The sequence below is a fragment of the Diabrotica virgifera genome, chromosome 8, assembly GCF_917563875.1.
Source record: "Diabrotica virgifera virgifera chromosome 8, PGI_DIABVI_V3a".
In the NCBI taxonomy this organism is placed as follows: Eukaryota; Metazoa; Arthropoda; class Insecta; order Coleoptera; family Chrysomelidae; genus Diabrotica; species Diabrotica virgifera.
The window spans coordinates 202610004-202631350 of NC_065450.1; the positions used below are offsets into that span (position 1 = coordinate 202610004).

At 33.2% G+C, this 21347-nt stretch overlaps 1 protein-coding gene across 2 annotated transcripts in view; it reads left to right on the plus strand.

Moving 5' to 3' along the window:
• Nucleotides 1-21347, plus strand: part of LOC114334436 (synaptic vesicle glycoprotein 2B) — a 74185-nt gene that overhangs the window by 19592 nt on the left and 33246 nt on the right. For both annotated transcript variants that reach the window (XM_050659625.1, XM_050659626.1), the window contains exons 3-5: nt 2628-2790; nt 16974-17155; nt 19001-19185. In XM_050659625.1, the coding sequence (XP_050515582.1) occupies nt 2628-2790; nt 16974-17155; nt 19001-19185 (530 nt within the window). The remainder of the gene's footprint in view (nt 1-2627; nt 2791-16973; nt 17156-19000; nt 19186-21347) is intronic.

Consider the following 21347-nt stretch of genomic DNA (forward strand, 5'->3'; position numbering starts at 1 on the left):
TAGCGGAGAAATCATTAGAATATAACAAACCAGCCTTTTTCTGTTTCATAGACCTAGAGAAAGCGTTTGATAGAATCCAATTAAAAGATGTGATACACCTACTATATGAGAAAAATTTACCACTGGATATCATAAAACTGAGAGAAAACATATATGTATGTAAGAAATAAAATAGAAATAAAAGTAAATGGAATAATAACAGAACCCATAGAAACAAACACAGGAATCAGGCAAGGAGATTCACTAAGCCCTCTACTGTTTAACATAATATTGGATGCAATAATAAAACAAGTGAAGAAAAAAAGAGGGTACAAAATGGGCAATAGAGAGATATACTCTGTTACGCTGATGACACCGTGTTAGTAGCAGAGTGCGAAGACGACCTACAAAGATTATTGCACGAGTTCAACATTAACGCAAAAGAAATGAATATGAAAATATCAGCCCAAAAAACAAAAAGCTTAGTAATTGCCAAAGAACCAATAAGATGCAAATTGAAGTTAGAAAAGCAAATTATACAACAAGTAATGACTTTCAAATATCGGGGAATTAATCTATCAGCCGACAACAATATCGAAGAAGAGGTAAAAGACCAAATAATTAAAGCCAGTAGAACGGTCGGATGCCTAAACGACACAATTTGGAAAAACAAACACCTAAGATTGGAAACAAAGGCCCGAATATATGTCATTTATTAGGCCAGTTATGACTTACACGGCCGAAACAAGATCAGATACAAGCAAAACACGAAGACATCTGGAAACCAACAAAATGAAGATCTTAAGAAGGATTGCTGGAAAAGGACTACAGGAAGTGAGGAAATCAGACGCATATGTGGGGTAGACAATATAAATACCTGGGTAAAGAACAGAAGAGAAGAGAGGAATGAGCACATAAGCAGGATGTCTGAATCAAGGATAGTAAGAATAGCCAGGGACAAGTCACCGTTAGGCAGGAGAAGTATAGGACGCCCAAGGAAAAGATGGAATGACAACTTAGGGGCAGAATGAAAGGCACTGTTGATGTTGGAGAAAAACAGGCAGTACTGCCTATATAAAAGAAGAAGAAGAAGAAGAAGAAGAAGAAGAAGAAGAAGAAGAAGAAGAATTATAGAATAATTTCCACGTATTACTAACATATTTCTCAAATTGGGCTCTGTACCGCCATTCTTTACTATATTACGAATATGTGTTCCAAATATCTCGACAAAATATTCAAAATTAAAGCCGCACTCTTGGAACGCGTTTTCTGCGCACTAATGTTGCCTCTTAAGAATTACCAAAATAATGGTGAACTTCATACTCTGATACCAATTGTTCAATTCGTGGTCAAATTAGTAAAATAGAGTCTTAAATCTCCACGTCCAATGATCAGGGCCGCCAAGAGGGCGGTACAGCCGGTACAGCCGGTACATTTTACCGGGGCCCGGCGATGTAAGGGGCCCGGCGTCGACCAGACCAAAGACATAATTTTTCCCGTTTTTTTGCTCTTCACTGTATGTCCATAATGCGTGTAATCAGATAATATTCGACTATATTTAATATTATGACCTGTAATCGATTTTGTTTAACATTTTAACAGCAATAAATCACAGGTGTCAAATACTACTGTGCCGTTAGATAAAACTATGGTATGGATATGGGGATTAAAAATATATCAGGGCTTCTAGAATATTTACAAGAAATCAGAAGAATCTATGTTGAAGAATCTAAATTAGTTACCAGAAATTATGGAATAAATCCAGAATTTACATCAAATAAAGAAAAACGGCGCAAAAAGCCTGTGAGATTTTTTGATGATTTGACTGGGCCTAGTACTGATGAGACTGAAAATTTTGAGCCCGACGCAATATTTCGCTGGGAAATATTTTTTAGGAAATATTGTAATATAATAAGCAATTTAACCAGAAGATTTAATGCGGAAAATAAAAATTTATTCTCTATTTAATATTTTATGGATATTCCGAGATAAATATGACGACAATATTAAGAAAACAATTGATATATGTATTGCGCGAGTGTTATAAAGAAGACATCAGTGAAGAATTGATAGATAAAATTTTTCATTTGAGAGAGATATACAAGGATAATATTGGTAAATCTCAACTCTCTCCAATATATTTGCTTAATAAAATTAAACATCTCAAATTTGAATCGTTATTGCGTTAAGAATATTTTGCACATTACCGGTGATAGTCGCAGAAGCAGAAAGATCCTTTAGTTTTCTCTTTCGCATAAAAAATACTATGAGGTAATAATAGCTACAATGAAACAGGATCGGTTAGCTGCCTATCAAGTTTGTGAATTGAGAATGATTTGGCAAAAACATGCGATTTTTCGAAATTTAGATAGAGACATTTTTGCCAATCAGAAAATTCGAAAAGCACCTGTATTATAAATATTTTCACTATTATAAAAATATAATCACAATTTAATAAAATTTATATTTGAAATGTTTATTATTATTAATAATTTTATTTCTATAAAAATTAAACAATTTTTCTCACTCTTCACTTTTTGCTGGGGCCCGTTCTACACTTTTTACCGGGGCCCGCTCATCCCTCTCGGCGGCCCTGCCAATGGTCATCAATATATTTATAATTTCTACAATATTTCTTATTCTTTTAGGAATGATATCCGGTTGTTTCTTTTGGGGTTTCCTTTTAGATGTTTACGGACGACAGAAGTTGATGACGATAGGTTATCTACTTGCCGCAGGTTTCAATTTTTTAGGCAGTCTTTCTCAAAGCTTTGATATGCTTTTATTCTGCAAATTTTTTGGAGGATTTATGTAAGTATGTGCCTTGAGACATTAATAGTTTGAGTATACCCATACAAGGTGATTCATTAAGAGAATGTCCAATCTCTGAGTTGTAGATTCTAGACCTCAAAATATTACGATTTAACCCAAGAGGATGGGTACGTATTTTCGGCTGCAATGCTATTCAAATAGGGATTCATTTTTTTCGAATCCTGAGAAAACTAATAAGTATTTTTGAAAAATTTAAACGCAGAATGAAATATTACGTTATTGGCGAGGGCCGAAAGTCCCTGAGAACTTCTATAATGTTTATTTTAATAAGTTACAGGGGTGAAAAACTAAGAGAAAATGTAGTGCGATTTTGAATTTCAAATATCTCATTCAAAAGAAACTTTTTATTTATTCTAAGGGACTTTCGGCCCTCAGTAATAATATACTCTTTCATTCTGCGTTTAAATTTTTCAAAAATATTTATTGGTTTTTTCAGGATTCGAAAAAAATAAACACAATGTCCGTGGTAATATCTCTAAATATATCTTTGACATACAACGCACTCAGTCGAATAGAATATTGTCAGCATACTGTCAGTGAGACAGTGACAATAAGTGACAATTTTAAATATTTGACATGGCATCGAAAATATTTTGAGTTGTTGATTATAGTATATTAAGTATGGAGAACGGTAAGGGTTTTATATCGATCGAAGACAATTGTTTGGAGGAGGAGCGGAGCGACGACTCCAATTATTGTCTGAGATCGGTTACCCTTAACGTTCGACATGCTTTTAACGTTTTTTGCACGATTGATACCATTATAAATTATAAAATTAAACATTTTCGTCATATTGACTAGTTTCTTTCATTTTATCAAGATAGATACTTTGGTTGTTAGGTAGTAACTAGGGTGCATAACAACAATGGAGAATTGAGTTTTTATTTAGTTGTCAATAATTTTAAGTACAATTTTGATTATTATAAATTAAAATATGAGCGAAAGTGAATTTGAAGAAATTGAACGGGCTTGGGAAGAAGGGTGTTCCGCAATTATTCCCGAAAAATCCAAAATCCGTTATCAAAATACCTACCAAAGTTTTTAAAAATGGTGCGAAGGCAAGAATTTAAGAATCGAAGAAAAGACTCTATTTACATATTTCGTTCAGACATATGCAGTTGAAAGCTCCTGGAAGCCTCTGGGCAGAATATTCAATGATTAAATCCACCGTTTTTCTTTATGATGGCATTGATATTTCCAAGTTTTCAACTTTGATCGCGTATTTGAAGAGAAAAAATGTTGGCTATAGGCCTAAGAAAGCGAGCATTTTTACACGGTAGCAATTTGAAAAATTTCTGATGGAAGCACCGGATGAAGAATTTCTAGTTCACAAGGCAATATAAGCTAGTTTAGGTAAAAGAAATACAATAATGAAGATTTTTTCATAATTTGTAGGTCGCAATGATATTGGGAATATCTGGTGCCTGTAGAAGAGAAGAATTATATAATATTACTATGAATGACATCCAACAAACCGATGGTTTAATGATTGTAAAAGTACCCAATACAAAAACGAACATCCAGCGTACTTTTACAGTCGTTAATAAACGAGACGATAAAATTCCATATTTAGAAATTCTGCAAAAGTATATAAAACTTCGTCCATTACAAGTAAAATCAAATCGTTTGTTGATACGCCAAAGGAAAATGTTGTGCTCAAGTAATAGGGAAAGGGACAATCGGGGGCTGGCCTTCTCAAATTGCCAAATTCTTAAATTTGCCTAATCCCGAGAACTATACTGGCCATTCGTTCAGGAGGACATCAGCAACGCTTTTGGCTAATAAAGGTGTTGATGTCCTCGGATTAAAGCGTCATGGAGGTTGGCGTTCATCGACAGTGGCAGGAAGCTATATAGAAGATTCTCTTCAAAATAAAATAGATTTTGCCAAAAAAATATTGTGCAATACTAGTAATACTACTAATGTATGCGATTCTGCAGGAGTTTCTGTTAGAAGTGAAACCACAGCCCAAACAAGTGGGATTTCATTAAATAATTTAACAAATTATACCATGTTTCAATATTAATAAATAATTCGTTAGTTTTCTTTATTCTTTCAAAAAATAAATTAAAATTAAGAGATTTTTGAACTCGACGGTAAGTGAATTACTTACCGTCGAGTTGGAGTACTTACCGTCGAGTTGGATTACTTACCGTCGAGTTGCTAGTAAATGTCACCTACTGACGTAAAATCTGTCACGGTAAACAGTCAAAAATGATCAATCGTGCAAAAAATAATATTGATATAATATAGTGTATTTGATAAGTAATTGATTTAAGACGTGAACTTAATAAAAAGCTATTTATTGTGCATTATTATATCATCAGAATACATCAGGATAATATATTCTGTGATCCAAGTATTTTGTTGTTAAAGATGTTCAAAATTGTAAGTGTTCCATAGTAACAATATATTATTAAAAAATCACTTAAACACTTTTCCTCTTTTCTCGATTGAATATTAGTTTTTGTTGTACATATAAATTATTACAATCACTGAATACATAGTTAGTGAAAAAATTATCACATTTATTAACTGAATCAATAATTTGCAATTATAAAAATAACAGTTATCCAAGAACATTCAAAAGCCATCTCTTAAAATTAATGATGACATTTTCAAGTAGAATGACATTCTAGGAATGTTTACATATCCATACCAGTGTAAATTTTACTACACGTAATTTGCCGTGTAAAGACAGAAATAGTAGGGATACCCTTAAAATATTTGCGAATTATGTACCGATGGCCTTAGTAGCGATCAACAGGTAGCCAAAACCATAGAGGTATATATTAACATAGAGGGAGCCTACCTTCCGCGCTTCCTGACGACAAGATATCAGGGACTGGTTTGCTGCATCTCCTTCTAACACATTGTATCGAGAATCTATAATGACATTTAGTGTGAATATAGGCACGGAAGAGGAGGACAACTGTAGCAGCTTTACTATGCGTAAGAGTGAAACAGCACTAATCCAAATAAAAAAGATGGTGTCGTCACTTCGCTCTGAATGACACTCTCTCTATGCTAATATTTAACTCTATGGCCAAAACGCGTTCCAAGATTGCGGCTGTAATTTTGAATATTTTTTCGAGATATTTGGCACACGTATTCGTAATATAATAAAGAATGGCGGTACAGAGCCCAATTTGAAAAATATATTAATATGTGGAAATTACTCTGTAATTAAATATAATACTAAAAAAACGAGCCTGTACCGCCATTAAGAAGAACAAAAAAATACACTTTCTTCAAATAAACTTTTTTATCCGATGCCTAGATTTTGTGTCATTTTGGAACTACTAATGAAATAAAAAATTTTAGTAGTTCCAAAATGACACAAAATCTAGGCATCGGATAAAAAAGTTTATTTGAAGAAAGTGTATTTTTTTGTTCTTCTTAATGGCGGTACAGGCTCGTTTTTTAATATTGTATTTAATTACAGAGTAATTTCCACATATTAATATATTTTTCAAATTGGGCTCTGTACCGCCATTCTTTATTATATTACGAATACGTGTGCCAAATATCTCGAAAAAATATTCAAAATTACAGCAGCAATCTTAGAACGCGTTTTCGCTACCTGTTGATCGCTACTGTTTCCTCTTAAATAAAATGTGGCTCGTTACTGAGTTACAGGGTGTTTATTTAAAAATTTAATAACTATTTTTAGCCAGTTCTTTAAAACTATTTGACAGTTCCGTGTCATACTTGGCAGACAGTGTATGTACTAAGGTACTCATCATCATCCAGCCTCAAAAGTCCACTACTGAACATAGGCCTCCTCCCCTCGTTTCCAACCCCATCTATCCTGCGCCGCTCTCATCCAGTTTTTATTTACTTTTCTTAAGTCGTCAGTCCATCTTGTAGGCGGTCGACCGACGCTTCTCTTGTCTTCTCTTGGCCTCCATTCCAATAACCTCTTCGTCCATCGCCCATCTGTCATTCTGGCTATGTGTCCTGCCCATCTCCACTTCAACCTGGCTATCCTTTCGATGACGTCAGTCACTTTTGTTCTTCTCCTGATTTCTTCGTTTCTGATTTTGTCTCGCGAGATATTCCTAACATTGACCGCTCCATTCTTCTCTGCGTGATTCTTAGTTTGGTAGCCGAGGCTTTAGTTAAGGTAAGTGTTTCTGATCCGTACGTCAAGACTAGGAGGACGCACTGATCAAATATGATCAAATACCTTTCTCTTTAGGCATGTGGGCAACTCACTTTTAAAAGTCTCTCAGTTTTCCAAATGCTGCCCACCCAAGACCTATTCTTCTCTTCAGTTCATGAGTCTGGTTATCCCTGCAAATCGTAATTTCATGCCCCAGGTATTTATATCTATCTACGAGTTCTATTTCCTTCCCACCAATACCTACTGATGTTCTGGTTGGGTACCAAATTTGTCATTATTTGTGTTTTCGAGATGTTTATATTTAAACCTACATTTTCTGTAGCCACGCTACAGGACTTTACTAAATGATGATAAACAAGCTGAAAATGCGAGCATTATCATAACGAAAACTTTGTTTATTTACGCATTTCAATTCATAATATGGAAAATTTCTATTATGAAAAGTTGTTTAGTATTAAATGCTATGTTTTAATATGCAATTATATCCTAATTTAAATATTGTGAACTATAAAGGTACTCTACTCTCGAGCGAAATTCATATTTTTTGACATACCTCGAATAAAATTGATAAAATTTGATATATGATGTTCTTATGTGAAAAATCTTAGATTTTAGACCATGCAGATCTTTTTATGAAGAATAACTTTTCTTCGTAAAATTAATAATAAAAGAGTTATGAATGAAAATGATATTGGTATTCGTAATTTGAGAAAAATTTTCAAATAGTTTTTTATGTTTAGAAGGATGTACAAGTAATTGCATATTAGAACATAGTTTTTAACTCCAAACAACTTTTTATAATAACACTTTTCAATATTGTGAAAAATAAAGACACTTTAATCTTGATCGAACTTCATATTTTTTGACATACCTCCTATAATATAGATTTGATATCTAATAAAAATAAATAAATACAAAATAAACAGTTTTACTTGAAAATAGTGAAGTGTAATTAGGCATTCCAATGAAACGTCAAACATGGCCGGGTGTGGGCAAAATCTAGCCTTACATCGACATTAATTTGTAAAGAAAATCCTGTTTGGTTGTTTTTTTTATGTTAATTGTGTAGGGAAATCTGCGAAATTGTGATAACAAATTAAATATGAAGTGGTTTATCGCCTACAGAACTGAATTATCCCATATTAGTTACCAGTTTGTGTCAATAACTACTATGGGATAATTCAGTTATGTAGGCGATAAACTACTTTATATTTATTTGCTATCACAATTTCGGTGCACAATTAACAATAAAAAACAAAACCAAACAGGATATTCTTTACAAAAACTGATGTAATAAACCATATATTATTAAATTTTTGCCCACTGCCGGCCATATTATATCACGTGATTTGGAATGGTCATTTGTTTATCTGACATTTCAATTTTATGTTGACGTTTAGTTGCGTTAAACGAAAACAAAGTAGAGTTGACGTTTCTATGTCGGAAGAAAATCAGAATTTAAAGGAGGCTTGTGACGTCACAATGACGACTTTGAGGTCGGATATCTCGAAGATGGTTAGAGATAGCGAAATGCCATTTTCAGATTTGGATTCAGAAAACAAAACTACATAGGAATCCATCGCTAGGTGGCCGTTAGATATTTCAGGAGCGGCAACGCAATAACACACACACACTTTTGCGAATTTATAAACGAAAATTTTTCGTTGATAAACATTTCTAGCTACTACCAGAGCCGTATGGCAAGGTACAGTGAATGGTTGACCCTTCCCAAATTCTACGCCAATGGTGGAATTGCCATTTTAGCGCAATATTTAGATTCTTCTATACTTTCTATGTGTAAATAATATTATCTTCATTTGTAACGATAAAGTGATTAGTTTTCGAGATATTTTAAGTTGAAAATTTTTAACTTAAAATATTTCGAAAACTATCGATTTTATCGTTACGAATGAGTATATTATGTACATGGAAAGTATTGGAGAATCTAAAAATTATCATAAAATAACATTTCCGTCAGTGGCGTAGAATTTGGGAAGGGTCAACCATTCTCTTTTTCTTGTCGTACACCTCTGGTAGTAACCAGAAACGTTTATTTAACATAATTTAGTAGGGTGTACAGTACCTACACTTTTTGGTAAGTATGACAAGTATATATCACATACTTTTAAAGTACTGTGTACAAATAATTTTAAAATTTTTAAATCAAACTTCCTGTAACTCAGTAAGAACTATTTTTTTTCTGCAGTACTTTAAAAGTATTTGTCATATCCTTATCATACTTTGCAGAAATCCCCTGTCATACCACCAGAGGCATACGACAGGGGATAGTGAATGGTTGACCCTTCCTACATTCTACGCTACTGACGGAATTGCTATTTTCACTCAATTTTTCGATTCTTCAATACTCACAATGTAAATAATATCGCCGGTCCGGAAGAAGAATGACGTAACTGCAAATTTTGTCAATTCCTGTTTATTGCGTAATTAACTTCTAAAATACTATGTACAGATGATACAAAAGCGACAGAACTGTGACTATAGTATAGCTGTGCTATAGTTACAATTCTAATCAGTACAACTATAAACTATGTGCTGAGCCACTACAGGGTAGTTACGTCTTTATTGAAATACGCACCATTTTAGACCTTGTTTCAGATGAATAATGACGCAACTGTAAATTAGGGTTGAAAATGGTGGGACTAAATTAAGACAATAAAATTAGGACCAGTAGGGATGAAAATAAAAGCCATCGCTGTAAGAATAAACGACATACTAAATATTTCAAAATAGTTTTTTTGTACAGAAAAATTTTAAGATCAAGAATGCCGCAACTGTAAATAGGGTTGAAAATGGGGATTAAATTAAGATAATGAAATTCGAACCAATAGGGATAAAAATAAAAGCCGTCATAATAAGAATAAACACCATACCGATGCTCCTGGAACATTACACCTCTTTTAATCCCCTATTTTAAATATTTAAAAATCGTTTTTTGCTGTCCTAAGAAATTTGGCTTTTTTGCAATTACGTCACTCTTATTCCGGACTGGCGATATACTCTTTATTCGTAACGATAAAGTCATTATTTTTCGAGATATTGGAAGTTATAAATGAAAGAGCACAATACATTATTCAAACGTTAACGAACGAAGAGTATATTATTTAAACAAAAAGTATTGGAGAATCTAAATATTGCGCTAAAATAGCAATTCCGCCAGTGGCGTAGAATTTGGTAAGGGTGAACCATTCACTATCCCCTCTCGTACGCCTGTGGTAGTAGCCATAAACGCTTCTTTATTATAAATTAGTAGTATGTACAGTACCTACACTTTCTGTCAAGGTATGTATGACAAGGATATGTCAAATAGTTTTAAAGTACCTACTGGATCAGTGGCGTAACAAAATCCGTCGTGCCCCCCCCCGCAGAATTGGAAATGGGGCCCCCTTTAAAAAATTACTAAATGCGACATGTATAAAAACACTTCTCATATGTGATATAGCCCAGCAAATGAACGTGAAATACGGCGATAACGTGTAATTTTCAGTATCACCACCGAAGAGGTTAAGTCAATACTTTTCGAGTTATTTACGAGTGAAAATGTTTATTGTTCAACAAAAACACCACGTTTTAAGGCGGTTTTGCGCAAATAACTCAAAAAGTAAGTATTTGATCGAAGAAAATATTCTTAGCAAAAAGTATAGCTTATAAAAAATAAAAATCTATCGACCCCCTAAAACCAAAGTTGTAGCTCTTGAAAAATTGTTATTATTCGTCAAATTCCAAATCGAATATATCAACATGAAAAAACCAAAAAATGAAGCAATTTTCGAATAAAACTTATTGGAAACCTTTTTAAAGTGTTTAAAAAAAGCTTTATTTTTATCTTTTATAAAAATTTCTAGTATCAAAATTAAGCGAATTACGCTCAAAATACAGTTAGGGCCGAGGGAGGGGGGAGAAGCATGAACTTTTTTTATGATAAATGCATAGCTTAGACTACCTCACACTATACTTCATTCAACACAACCTTTACTACCGTTCATCACAAAGATAAAAACATTTGAACTGCAAATATTTAAATTTATATTTTTTTAAACGTTGCGTTCCAGAGAAAGGGCATGGCCCCGCTCCGAATCCGCCCTTGTTTATACTTTTTAAGTTATTTTTAAAAAAGGGCATTTTTCCAAAATAAAAAAACGTTTTTTACTATAAAACCAAATTTTTTCAAAAAGAAGAACTTCGATCCGACCGTACTTACAGATCATATTATAGGGGAAGATTTGCAGGTTTTTTTTTAGCAAAAAAGGGGCCAACTTTATTTTGAGCGTAACTCGGTTAGTTTTGATGCTAGAAACTCGCTATAAACGCTATAAAAAAGAACGCTATAAAAAATAAAGCTTTTTTTAAACATTTAAAAAAAGCTTTAATGAGTTTTTCCCGAAAAATGCTTAATTTTTTGGTTATTTCAGGTTGAAATATTCGATTTGGAATTGGACGAATTTTTGGACGAAGAACAATTTTTCATGAGCTACAACTTTGCTTTTACTGCGTCGATAGACTTCATGAATACACCATTTTTTTGTTTTTTTATAAGCTACATTTTTGCTAAAAATATTTTTTCGATAATTTTTCGATAATATTATTTAATTCGATAAATTACTTATTTTTTGAGATATTTGCGATAAACCGCAACCTTTTCACTCGCAATTAACTTACGAAAGTATTGACTTACATAAAGAAATTCTATAGAACAAAAGTTGCTTATAATTAGTCAATTTATCCATTTCCGGACTTATTTTAAAGGTATGTTTTTCACCCCCCGAGAAGGAGTGACAAATCCAACTTTGAAGGGTAGGATAACTGGAATCTAAATATAAATTGTCAAGCAAATACGTCGTCACGCTGATAATTACACTCCAAAACGGTCATTTACTGGGCTATTAGTGTATTCATGCACTGTTTATGACAACTTACATTTTTCATCTGTATTGGTATACAAAAAAATAGAACGGAATTTAATAAACGATTACATTAAGTATTACATAGTATTATTCTATGAGATGCACAACTTTCTTCATGCACTACTATCAGCGAATATATCTAAAATTTTATTAATACATATCTATCTGATGGGCACCTTCATTTTCAATACTGCATTGCTTAAAAAACGTTGCGTATGTATGCGTAAAATAATATAACAATAACATATTTTTACATAAATATTAGACGACAAGATGGGGCCCCTGGCATATTGGGCCCCCCGCAAGCTTCATGCTGCGGGGCCTCTGTTACGCCCCTGTACTGGGCAAAACAGTTATTAAATTTTTAAATAAAACACTAAATAAAACAGTAACTCAGGAATAGTCCTGTCGCCAGGGGGGGTACAACGGCCTCCTTAATTCAGATGGAGTTACCCAAGTTTTTTTTATTTATTTTGACCCGTAGAATACGAATTTTTTGGGTAACAGTTGATCCGGATGTCGATAAGATTGTTATAGACAAAGAACTTGAGGAATTACATAACAGTGATTTCTCGCAAAACAAAACATCTTTTTGTATTTTTTGGGTCATTGTAGGCAAAAAATGCTCTGACAAGTTTTTTCGTAGGATGCATCGTTTTCGAGATAACCGCGGTTGAACTTTCAAAAAATCGAAAAATTGCAATTTTTGAACCCGAATAACTTTTGATTAAAAAATAAAGTAGCAATTCTGCTTACCGCATTTGAAAGTTTAAGTCAAATTATATCGGTTTTGATTATTTGCATTGCTAAAAATTTATTATTTTATTGGTAAACAAAGCTATAAGCACCTAGTGCGTGAGTGATGTTTTCAATGATTTCTCATTTAAAATCTAACGAGTAGGTAGAGTAGCTACAAGTGCAAGCGAGGCAATTTCTACGTAGCATGCGTTAAAATGCATGTATTAGACACGGGAAACACTATGTGTTTATATCTTTGTTCAGCAGTAAAAAAATTAATTTTTAGCAATGCAAATAATCAAAACCGATATAATTCGACTTAAACTTTCAAATGCGGTAAGCAGAATTGCTACTTTATTTTTTAATCAAAAGTTATTCGGGTTCAAAAATTGCCATTTTTCGATTTTTTGAAAGTTCAACCGCTGTTATCTCGAAAACTATGCATTCTACGAAAAAACTTGTAGGAAGATTTTTTGCTTAAAATGACGCAAAAAATACAAAAATATGTTTTGTTTTGCGAGAAATCGCTGTTATGTAATTCCTCAAGTTCTTTGTCTATAACAATCTTATCGACATCCGGATCAACTGTTACCCAAAAAATTCGTATTCTACGGGTCAAAATATATAAAAAAAACTTGGGTAAGTCCATCTGAATTAAGGAGGCCGTTGTACCCCCCCTGGCGACAGGACTATAACGAGCCGCATTTTATTTACCTGATTTGGGTCCAGTCTTAATATTTTGAGGTCTAGAATCTACAACTCAAAGATTGGACATTTTTAATGAATCACCCTGTATAATAAAATATGTGTTTACAATAAATCTGTATCTATTTGTCTTTGAATTATTAAGTATTTAATCATCACTTGTTTTTCCACGTGAGTTTATAGACAACAGGCACTACAATGTGACGTGGAGACAAATAACTGTTCGGATTTATAAATGGCACAGGGGCGGAGCAAAGGGATCAATTCTGGCATAAGATTAAAAGTTTCTTGGTGTCATAGGCGTAACCAGGATGATCCTAAGGGGGGGTTACAACTACCTAAAAGGGGGGGTTACAACTACTGGAAGGTCTCTGAGGGCTATGGTGTTAAGCGTATAGAGCTCAAAGTACATCCCAATGGGGGGGGTTACAACCCCCAAAACCCCCCCCTGGTTACGCCTATGCTTGGTGTTTCCTGTTTCCTTCGAATTATTATTTTACAATTACAATTCAAATATATTGTCTGTATATATTTCCTATATTTAGATGCAAATACACAATCCCTAGAACCAGTGGCGACGGGTGACTTTTTCTAAAGTGTTACCAAAACCAGATGCAAAAAATCTTATTTAAAAAAATGAAGATATGGCTAAATGTATATACCGGGTGTCCACTTATATTTTCCCCCATTTTAATTGCCTATAACTTCTAAACGGCTCAAGATAGAAATATGCGGTTTTCGCTGAAATGTTTTATTTTAGTAAAAGTTTTATCTGAATGGATTGAATTTTTTATACCGCTTTCAAATACGAAAAAAAATGGCGGATTTTTGAAAAAAACGTTGTTGAATTTTTTTTAATGGAACACCCAGAATTTTTTGTAAATTGAAAGAAAGGTCATTCGCCTATCCAGCGATATAAAGTTTTTCAAAATCGGTTCTCAAATCACTGAGTAATTAATTTTTAAAATGAGGGGTGCAACGTGGATATCACATACCTAAATAACATAATTGAGCAAAATGATATTATGTTATGTGATTTCCACATTGCATCTCTCATTTTAAAAATTAATTGCTCAGTCATTTGGCAACCGATTTTAAAAAAATGTTTTATCGCTGGATAGGCAAATGACCGTTTTTTCAAGATACAAAAAATATACTGGGTGTTTTAATAAAAAAATTCAACAACGTTTTTCTTTCAAAAATCCGCCAGTTTTTATTTAAAAGCGATATAAAAAATGGTCACTTACATAAAAACTTAAAAAAACGGTCATTTATTTATCTAGCGATAGAACATTTTTTAAAATCGGTTGCCAAATGACTGAGCAATTATGTGATATCCACGTTGCACCTCTCATTTTAAAAATTAATTACTCAGTGATTTGACAACCCATTTTGAAAAACTTTATATAGCTAGATAGGTGAATGACCTTTCTTTCAATTCACAAAAGAATATACTGGGTGTTCGATTAAAAAAAGTCAACAACGTTTTTTCCAAAAATCCGCCATATTTTATTTCGTATTTAAAAGCGATATAAAAAATTCAATCCATTCAGACAAAGCTTTTACTAAAACAAAACATTCCAGTGAAAACCGCATATTTTTATCTTGAGCCGTTTAGAAGTTATAGGCAGTTAAAATGGGGGAAGATATAAGTGGACACCCGGTACAGTGCGTCCATAAAGCAACGCATAAATTCATTATTTCGTAAACCAGCGACATTAATGAAAAATCCCGAAACAGGTCGATTTTTATTTTTAGATTCAGAGTTTTTGGCATATATATCATACTAGTGACGTCATCCATCTGGGCGTGATGACGTTGTAGATGATTTTTTTAAATGAGAATACTGGTCATGTGATAGCTCATTTGAAAGGGTATTCAATTCTCTATTCAATAATATAAACAATAACCTAATTATTTATACAAAGTGTTCAAAAAAGCATTTTTTTAATTAAAATAATTGAGACAAAAAGAAGAATGTATGTAATTTATTTAATTCAAAATACGTTTTACTGTTGTCAGAAAACAGGAAAAAAATGTTTATTTGAGAAATAAATATTGTTTTTTGCTTAAATTCAATGTTAAAGCTGCCACCCACCTGTCGCTTGGCAGTTTGAACATTTCGTTTAAGAGAAAATCAATGTTTATTTGTCAAATAAATTTTTTTCTGTTTACTGACAGTAGTTAAATGTATTTTGAATTAAATAATTACCCTATATTCTTCTTTTTGTCTCCCTTATTTTAATTAAAAAATATTTTTTGAAAACCCTGTATAAATAATTATGTTAAGGTTTATATTATTGGATAGAGAATTGAATACCTTTTCAAATGAGCTATCACACGGCCCCTATTCTTATTTAAAAAAATCATCGATTACGTCATCACGATCAGATGGATGACGTCGCTAGTATGATATATATGGCAAAAAATCGTAATTTAAAAATAAAAATCGACCTGTTTCGGGAATTTTCCTTAAAGTAGCCGGTTTACGAAATAACGAATTTATGCGTTACTTTATGGACGCACTGTATAGCTTCAATAATATCATTTTGTATATCACTTGAAACTCTCGAAAAAACAGTTGATGTTTCTAGATGTTGGCAAAATTTTTGATCTTTTTTGGCAATTAATGTTAACAATTCCTAATTGTTAACATTAATTAATTATATTAATTCCTGTAATTCCTGTAATTGCCTCGATTGTCAGAGTCGTCGCCCTCAAAATGACCAAGAAACGCTAATTCTTGTTTGGTCAAAAAACATACGGTATCTATTATAAGGGTGCTAAGGACATACCTATCTATTTTTTTTAACAAACTCATTATGTTTAGCAATATTTGCTTTAAAGGCTTGGTTAAGGGAACTTTCGATTCTTGTTTTGCCAAACTGAATCAAATTGGGTATGCATCTTACATGTAGGTAACGGAGAAATTTCATGTCTCCTTTTTAAAACTCAAAACTATTTAAATCTTGAACGTGGTCCACCTATTTTTCTGTAGAAACCAGAAGACATGCCAACAATACAATCTATTTTTCTTGCAACCACATAACCATGGATTTTCTCTGTACCAACTAAATTTAAAATATCGAACTACTGTTTTTTATTCCTTTTTTAAATTGTTTAAAATAGGTCTTTCATTTTCAATAATCTCATGTTTTTCTTCAAAATTATACAAGGAGAATTACTTTTCAAGTAGTTGATCGATTACGCAGCTACACTCATCCATGGTTAACTGCACGCACACTTTTTATAGGTACTGTAACCAAATTTAAATCTGGTAACAGGGCTACTGATATACACAGCGCGCTTACGCCCGTCGCTCCTTCAAAATTTTCAGACACTAGCCGGTCCTGAGAGACAGCGAGGTAACTATTGTAACCACAAATGAGACTGGTAACACAGTATAATAAAGTGTAATTGAGCCACATAAACTCGCCAATATTTTCGTGTGTCTACGAGTAGTTGGCTATTTACTGAATTAGGTACTATTAACATATAATATAATATATTTCTATTGGTAAAAATATAGGTAAATGGAATTATTCATCGTCATAAAATATTTATTTGCAAGATTTTTAACTGTTACCAATGGTAACAGTGGTTACATGGACACTTCGCCAGTGCCTAGAACGAACAAAAGTAATATTAACAACAACAAAATTTTGTTTTAGTATTTCATGTCCCTTTGGTGCCATGTCTGCATATTTAAGCGAATTCCATTCATCTGAATACAGAAACAAGGTTCAGTTAATCAATGGAACTTTAGCAAGCTTTGCTCAAGTTGTGGCACCTCTACTTGCTTGGGGAATCCTCCCCTTACCAATCAACTGGTCTTTATTTGACGGAAATGTTGGTAAGAAAAGTGGTCATATCGCCGATCCGGAAGAAGAATGACGTAGCTGCAAAAAGCCAAATTTCTCAAGAGAGAAAAAAAAACACTTTTTAAATATGTAAAATAGGGATTAAAGGAGGTGTAATCTTCCAGGAGCATCGGTATGACGTTTATTCTTACAATGACGGCTTTTATTTTTATCCTTATTTGTTCGAATTCCATTATCTTAATTTAATCCACCCTTTTACAACCCTTTTTACAGTTGCGTCATTATTCATCTAAAATTTTTTAAATATTTAAAATAGTGATTAAATAAAGAGTAACCGTCCAGAAGCATCGGTATGGCGTTTATTCTTACAGCGATGCAGGGCCGCCGCTACCATGTGTGCAAAGTGTGCATCGCACACGGGCGGCCTATTATAGGGGCGGCCAAAAGCAGGCCACTGATGATAATACTTTTTTTTAAACGAAAATAAATTCAAAAAATAAATAGTAATGATTCAGAGAATTCTATAATAATCCAAAAAATCGAAACAAAAATAACAGAAAATGTTATTTATTATATGAACTGCTCTTTTGCAGCTGTAGGCATAAAGTAGTTCCGGGAATGCTTTTTAATTCAAAGTGGCTGTCGGCTTTCGGACTTTTATTTACGTGGTCCAAATGCGATTTTTTCAAATTCTGAACATTTATGATTTGTTAAGAGAGTACGATACAACAATAGGTTACTTTTCGAGAATTTAGATAAGTGCTTGTTAAGTTGCTCTCATTGAGTAATAAAAAAGCCTTTTTTATTACTCGATGGTTTAAAAAAATCAAGTTTAATTTGTTGTTGAAAATTTTCTTCAAGAAATTAAAAAGACTAAAAGAGGACTAAGTTTTCACTCTAATGGCATATAAAACAACATAATGCTTTTCTACATCCCACCAGAATGAAAACAATGGGAATCTTCTCTGGTTACACCTCCGAGGCTTCTACAATTTGCAAGCCATACGGATGCTGAGACTAAGGAAGATGAGGGAATTCTACAATTTACAATTCACGTCCCATCTGCTCAGCGCGGTAAAGTTCCAACGAGAATGGTTCCCTTCGTACTCTAATCAGAGTAAATGTAAATCAAAAATGAATAACCATTTTCAATTTCGTTGCAAAACGAAAATACAGCCGAACCATATTCTAGTCCAATCAGAGAGTGTAGCAGTTGTAGCAGTATTCTAGTTAAAAAAAAATTAACTTTCACAGAGATACAAACAATAGAACATTTTCAGTGATTTACTATTATCGCACATTACCAAATTCATCGCCCTTTGCGTAAACTCATTCATGTGTTTATGTTATCTATTCATAGTTTATTTTAATTAAATGGACGTTTAAATTAGGATATTAGATATTACGATGTACATAGAATGGACTTTGGATCATGGATACTAGTCTAAATGTTCAAGTAAGTATCTAGGTATTTACAAATTAGGTGCTGGAAGTGGGCAGCAAATATTAAGTTACACACGGGCAGCCAACACTTTAGCTGCGGCCCTACAGCGATGACTTTTATTTTCATCCCTATTGGTTCGAATTTCATTATCCTAATTTAATCCCCCCATTTTTAACCCTATTTACAGTGACGTCATTATTCATCTGAAACGAAATCTAAAATGGCGCGTATTTCAATAACGACGCAACTACCCTGTAGTGGCTCAGCACATAGTTACAGTTCTGTCGCTTTTATATTATCTGTATACAGTATTTTAGAAGCTAATTACGCAATAAACAGGAATTGACAAAATTTGCAGTTACGTCATTCTTCTTCCGGACCGGTGATATATTGACATTATGTGATAGTCTGGTAATTTTTTTATTATCCATAGAATTGCATTCTTGGAATGTGTTCCTGATGGTGACAGGATTGGCCCCTCTGATAGGTGGGATTATTTTTATGTTTCTTCCTGAGAGTCCCAAGTTTCTAATGACGTCGGGAAAAAACGATGAAGCGATGGAGATCTTACGTACTGTATATAGTTGGAATACGGGAAATCCACCAAACACTTTTCCAGTAAGTATATCATGGTTTCCATATAATATAATAACTACCTAAACATAAATTGTTCAAAAACAAAATACATGGTGTTTAGCCGTTTGCCACATCAAGATTGACGGTTATATGTTGATGGTCATATATAGGGAGCGGATTTATATGCGAGCAATTTTGATGAAATATACGCATACATATGCAGTAAAAAATTACGAAATATGCGCAAGATATGCACAAAAATTTTTAAAAATGCGCATTTTGAGAAACCAAATATTTATCTACGATAAAATGAATGTATCAATTTTCCACTATCTTCTTGATTTTTTTTATGGTATCGTTGTAAATTTCTGGTACGTAACTTTTTTCAATGAACTTTCATCGGGTACCCTTTTCTTGCAATATATTTCCAAAAAAACCTTTAATCATAGGATTTTCCAGTTTTTTTAAATCCTACTTAAATTTATATTGTTCATTGGATAAAGTCATCAACGATTATCTACTGTCAATGGGTAACTGATCAAAACTACTTTCGATTTGCTCATCTTCTTGCATTTTGACTTATGTAGTTCTGTCCCGACGTGTTGTGTAACCGAAAATTTTCGCAAAGGTGGTGGTATCTCCGGCAATAACACATAATTTTTCAAACTGTTTAAACTTAAAATGTTGAGGAATCAGCCAAATATTATTTATTAAAGAAAAAAGAGGAAGTAGGTAAGCAATCTTAAACTCACCATTCTATTACATGCTTTGCAGAATAATTTCTATTGGTGTAAAGAAGCTGGAGATAGATTCTGATCTGGGAATAAACCAGGCTAGAATCTTTCGGCATATTGCACTATTCACAAACAAAAGTACTTTTAAACAAAAACTAAACATTCGCATTGACTGACTTAAGGTGACTAATTGTACTGATTTACGGGATCTGATTTAAATCATATTTAAATTTCCGTTAGAGAATCGTAAAACGATATTTAGAGGTGTAAATATTCTCTTAACAATAGGGTATTTAACATCCTACAATACACTATACGGATCAGCTTCTACCAGTAACTTAAACATATTGGATCGCATCCAAGCTAAAGCACTTAAGTTATGCTTGGGCGCGATGTTGTCATCACCAAATCATGCAATTCTTGCTGAAGCACAAGAACCTCCTTTATATCTTCGTAGACAGTATTTAGCTGCAAAACATATGGTTAAATATAGGTCATGTAATATGTATTTGTCTAATAAAATTAACTTAGTTAATATTGAAAATCTCACCAATCGTTACTGGTCAAAAAAACGTTCCCCTCCTTTGGCTGATGCTTGTATTGATACCTACCCCTATGAAAAGTGGATTCATAACCACAGTAAATACCCACTTTACGAATGCAAATATGACACCTTAATTGTTAAACCGAGGGTCATATTTCCTGAGTATTCAAATCTATCATCCTTAAATAATGTGATCTTGAAATCCATTTTGGGAGCACAGGATAATGAAGTTGCAGTATACACAGACGGATTAAAGACTAGGACTAGGGACAGCTCGGGTTTTGCCTTTTATGTACCATCCGCTGGTCATACACAGCTGAATCGTGTGGCGGACTTTACTTCTATCTTTACAGCCGAGGCATTACCAATTAAAAGAGCGCTGCAATGGTGCTTAGAAAATCAGGTTCAGAAAATTGCTATTTTGACAGATTCTCAGTCAGTACTATTGGCATTACTTTCTCATCCAACAAAACATTATATGAACATTATAATATATGACATAAGGAAAATTATTCAATATCTGGGAAAGCTTGACAGAAAAGTTCGTTTCATTTGGGTGAAAGGACACGCTGGTATTATTGGCAGCATGTAGATATAGCAGCTAAGGACGCTTGCCATTTAGAGAATATTATCTATGAAACAGACGCAAACGATCTTTTAGCGATTTTCAGAAATAAAATCAGAAGCGATTGGGAATCATTATATAAAAGTATTAGTGAAAAATCGCAAAGTCACTATTATAGGATACATAGAGATTTGCCAAAGAACATTCCTGATCTTACCTTCCCTGTATCCAGACGACATTCTTCAATATTACTAGGTTGAAATTACATCATGGTCGTTTCCCGGCACACTTACACAAAATAAATATAATAGATTCGCCTTTATCATCATCATCATCATCATTCTCTTTGCCTTATCCCTAT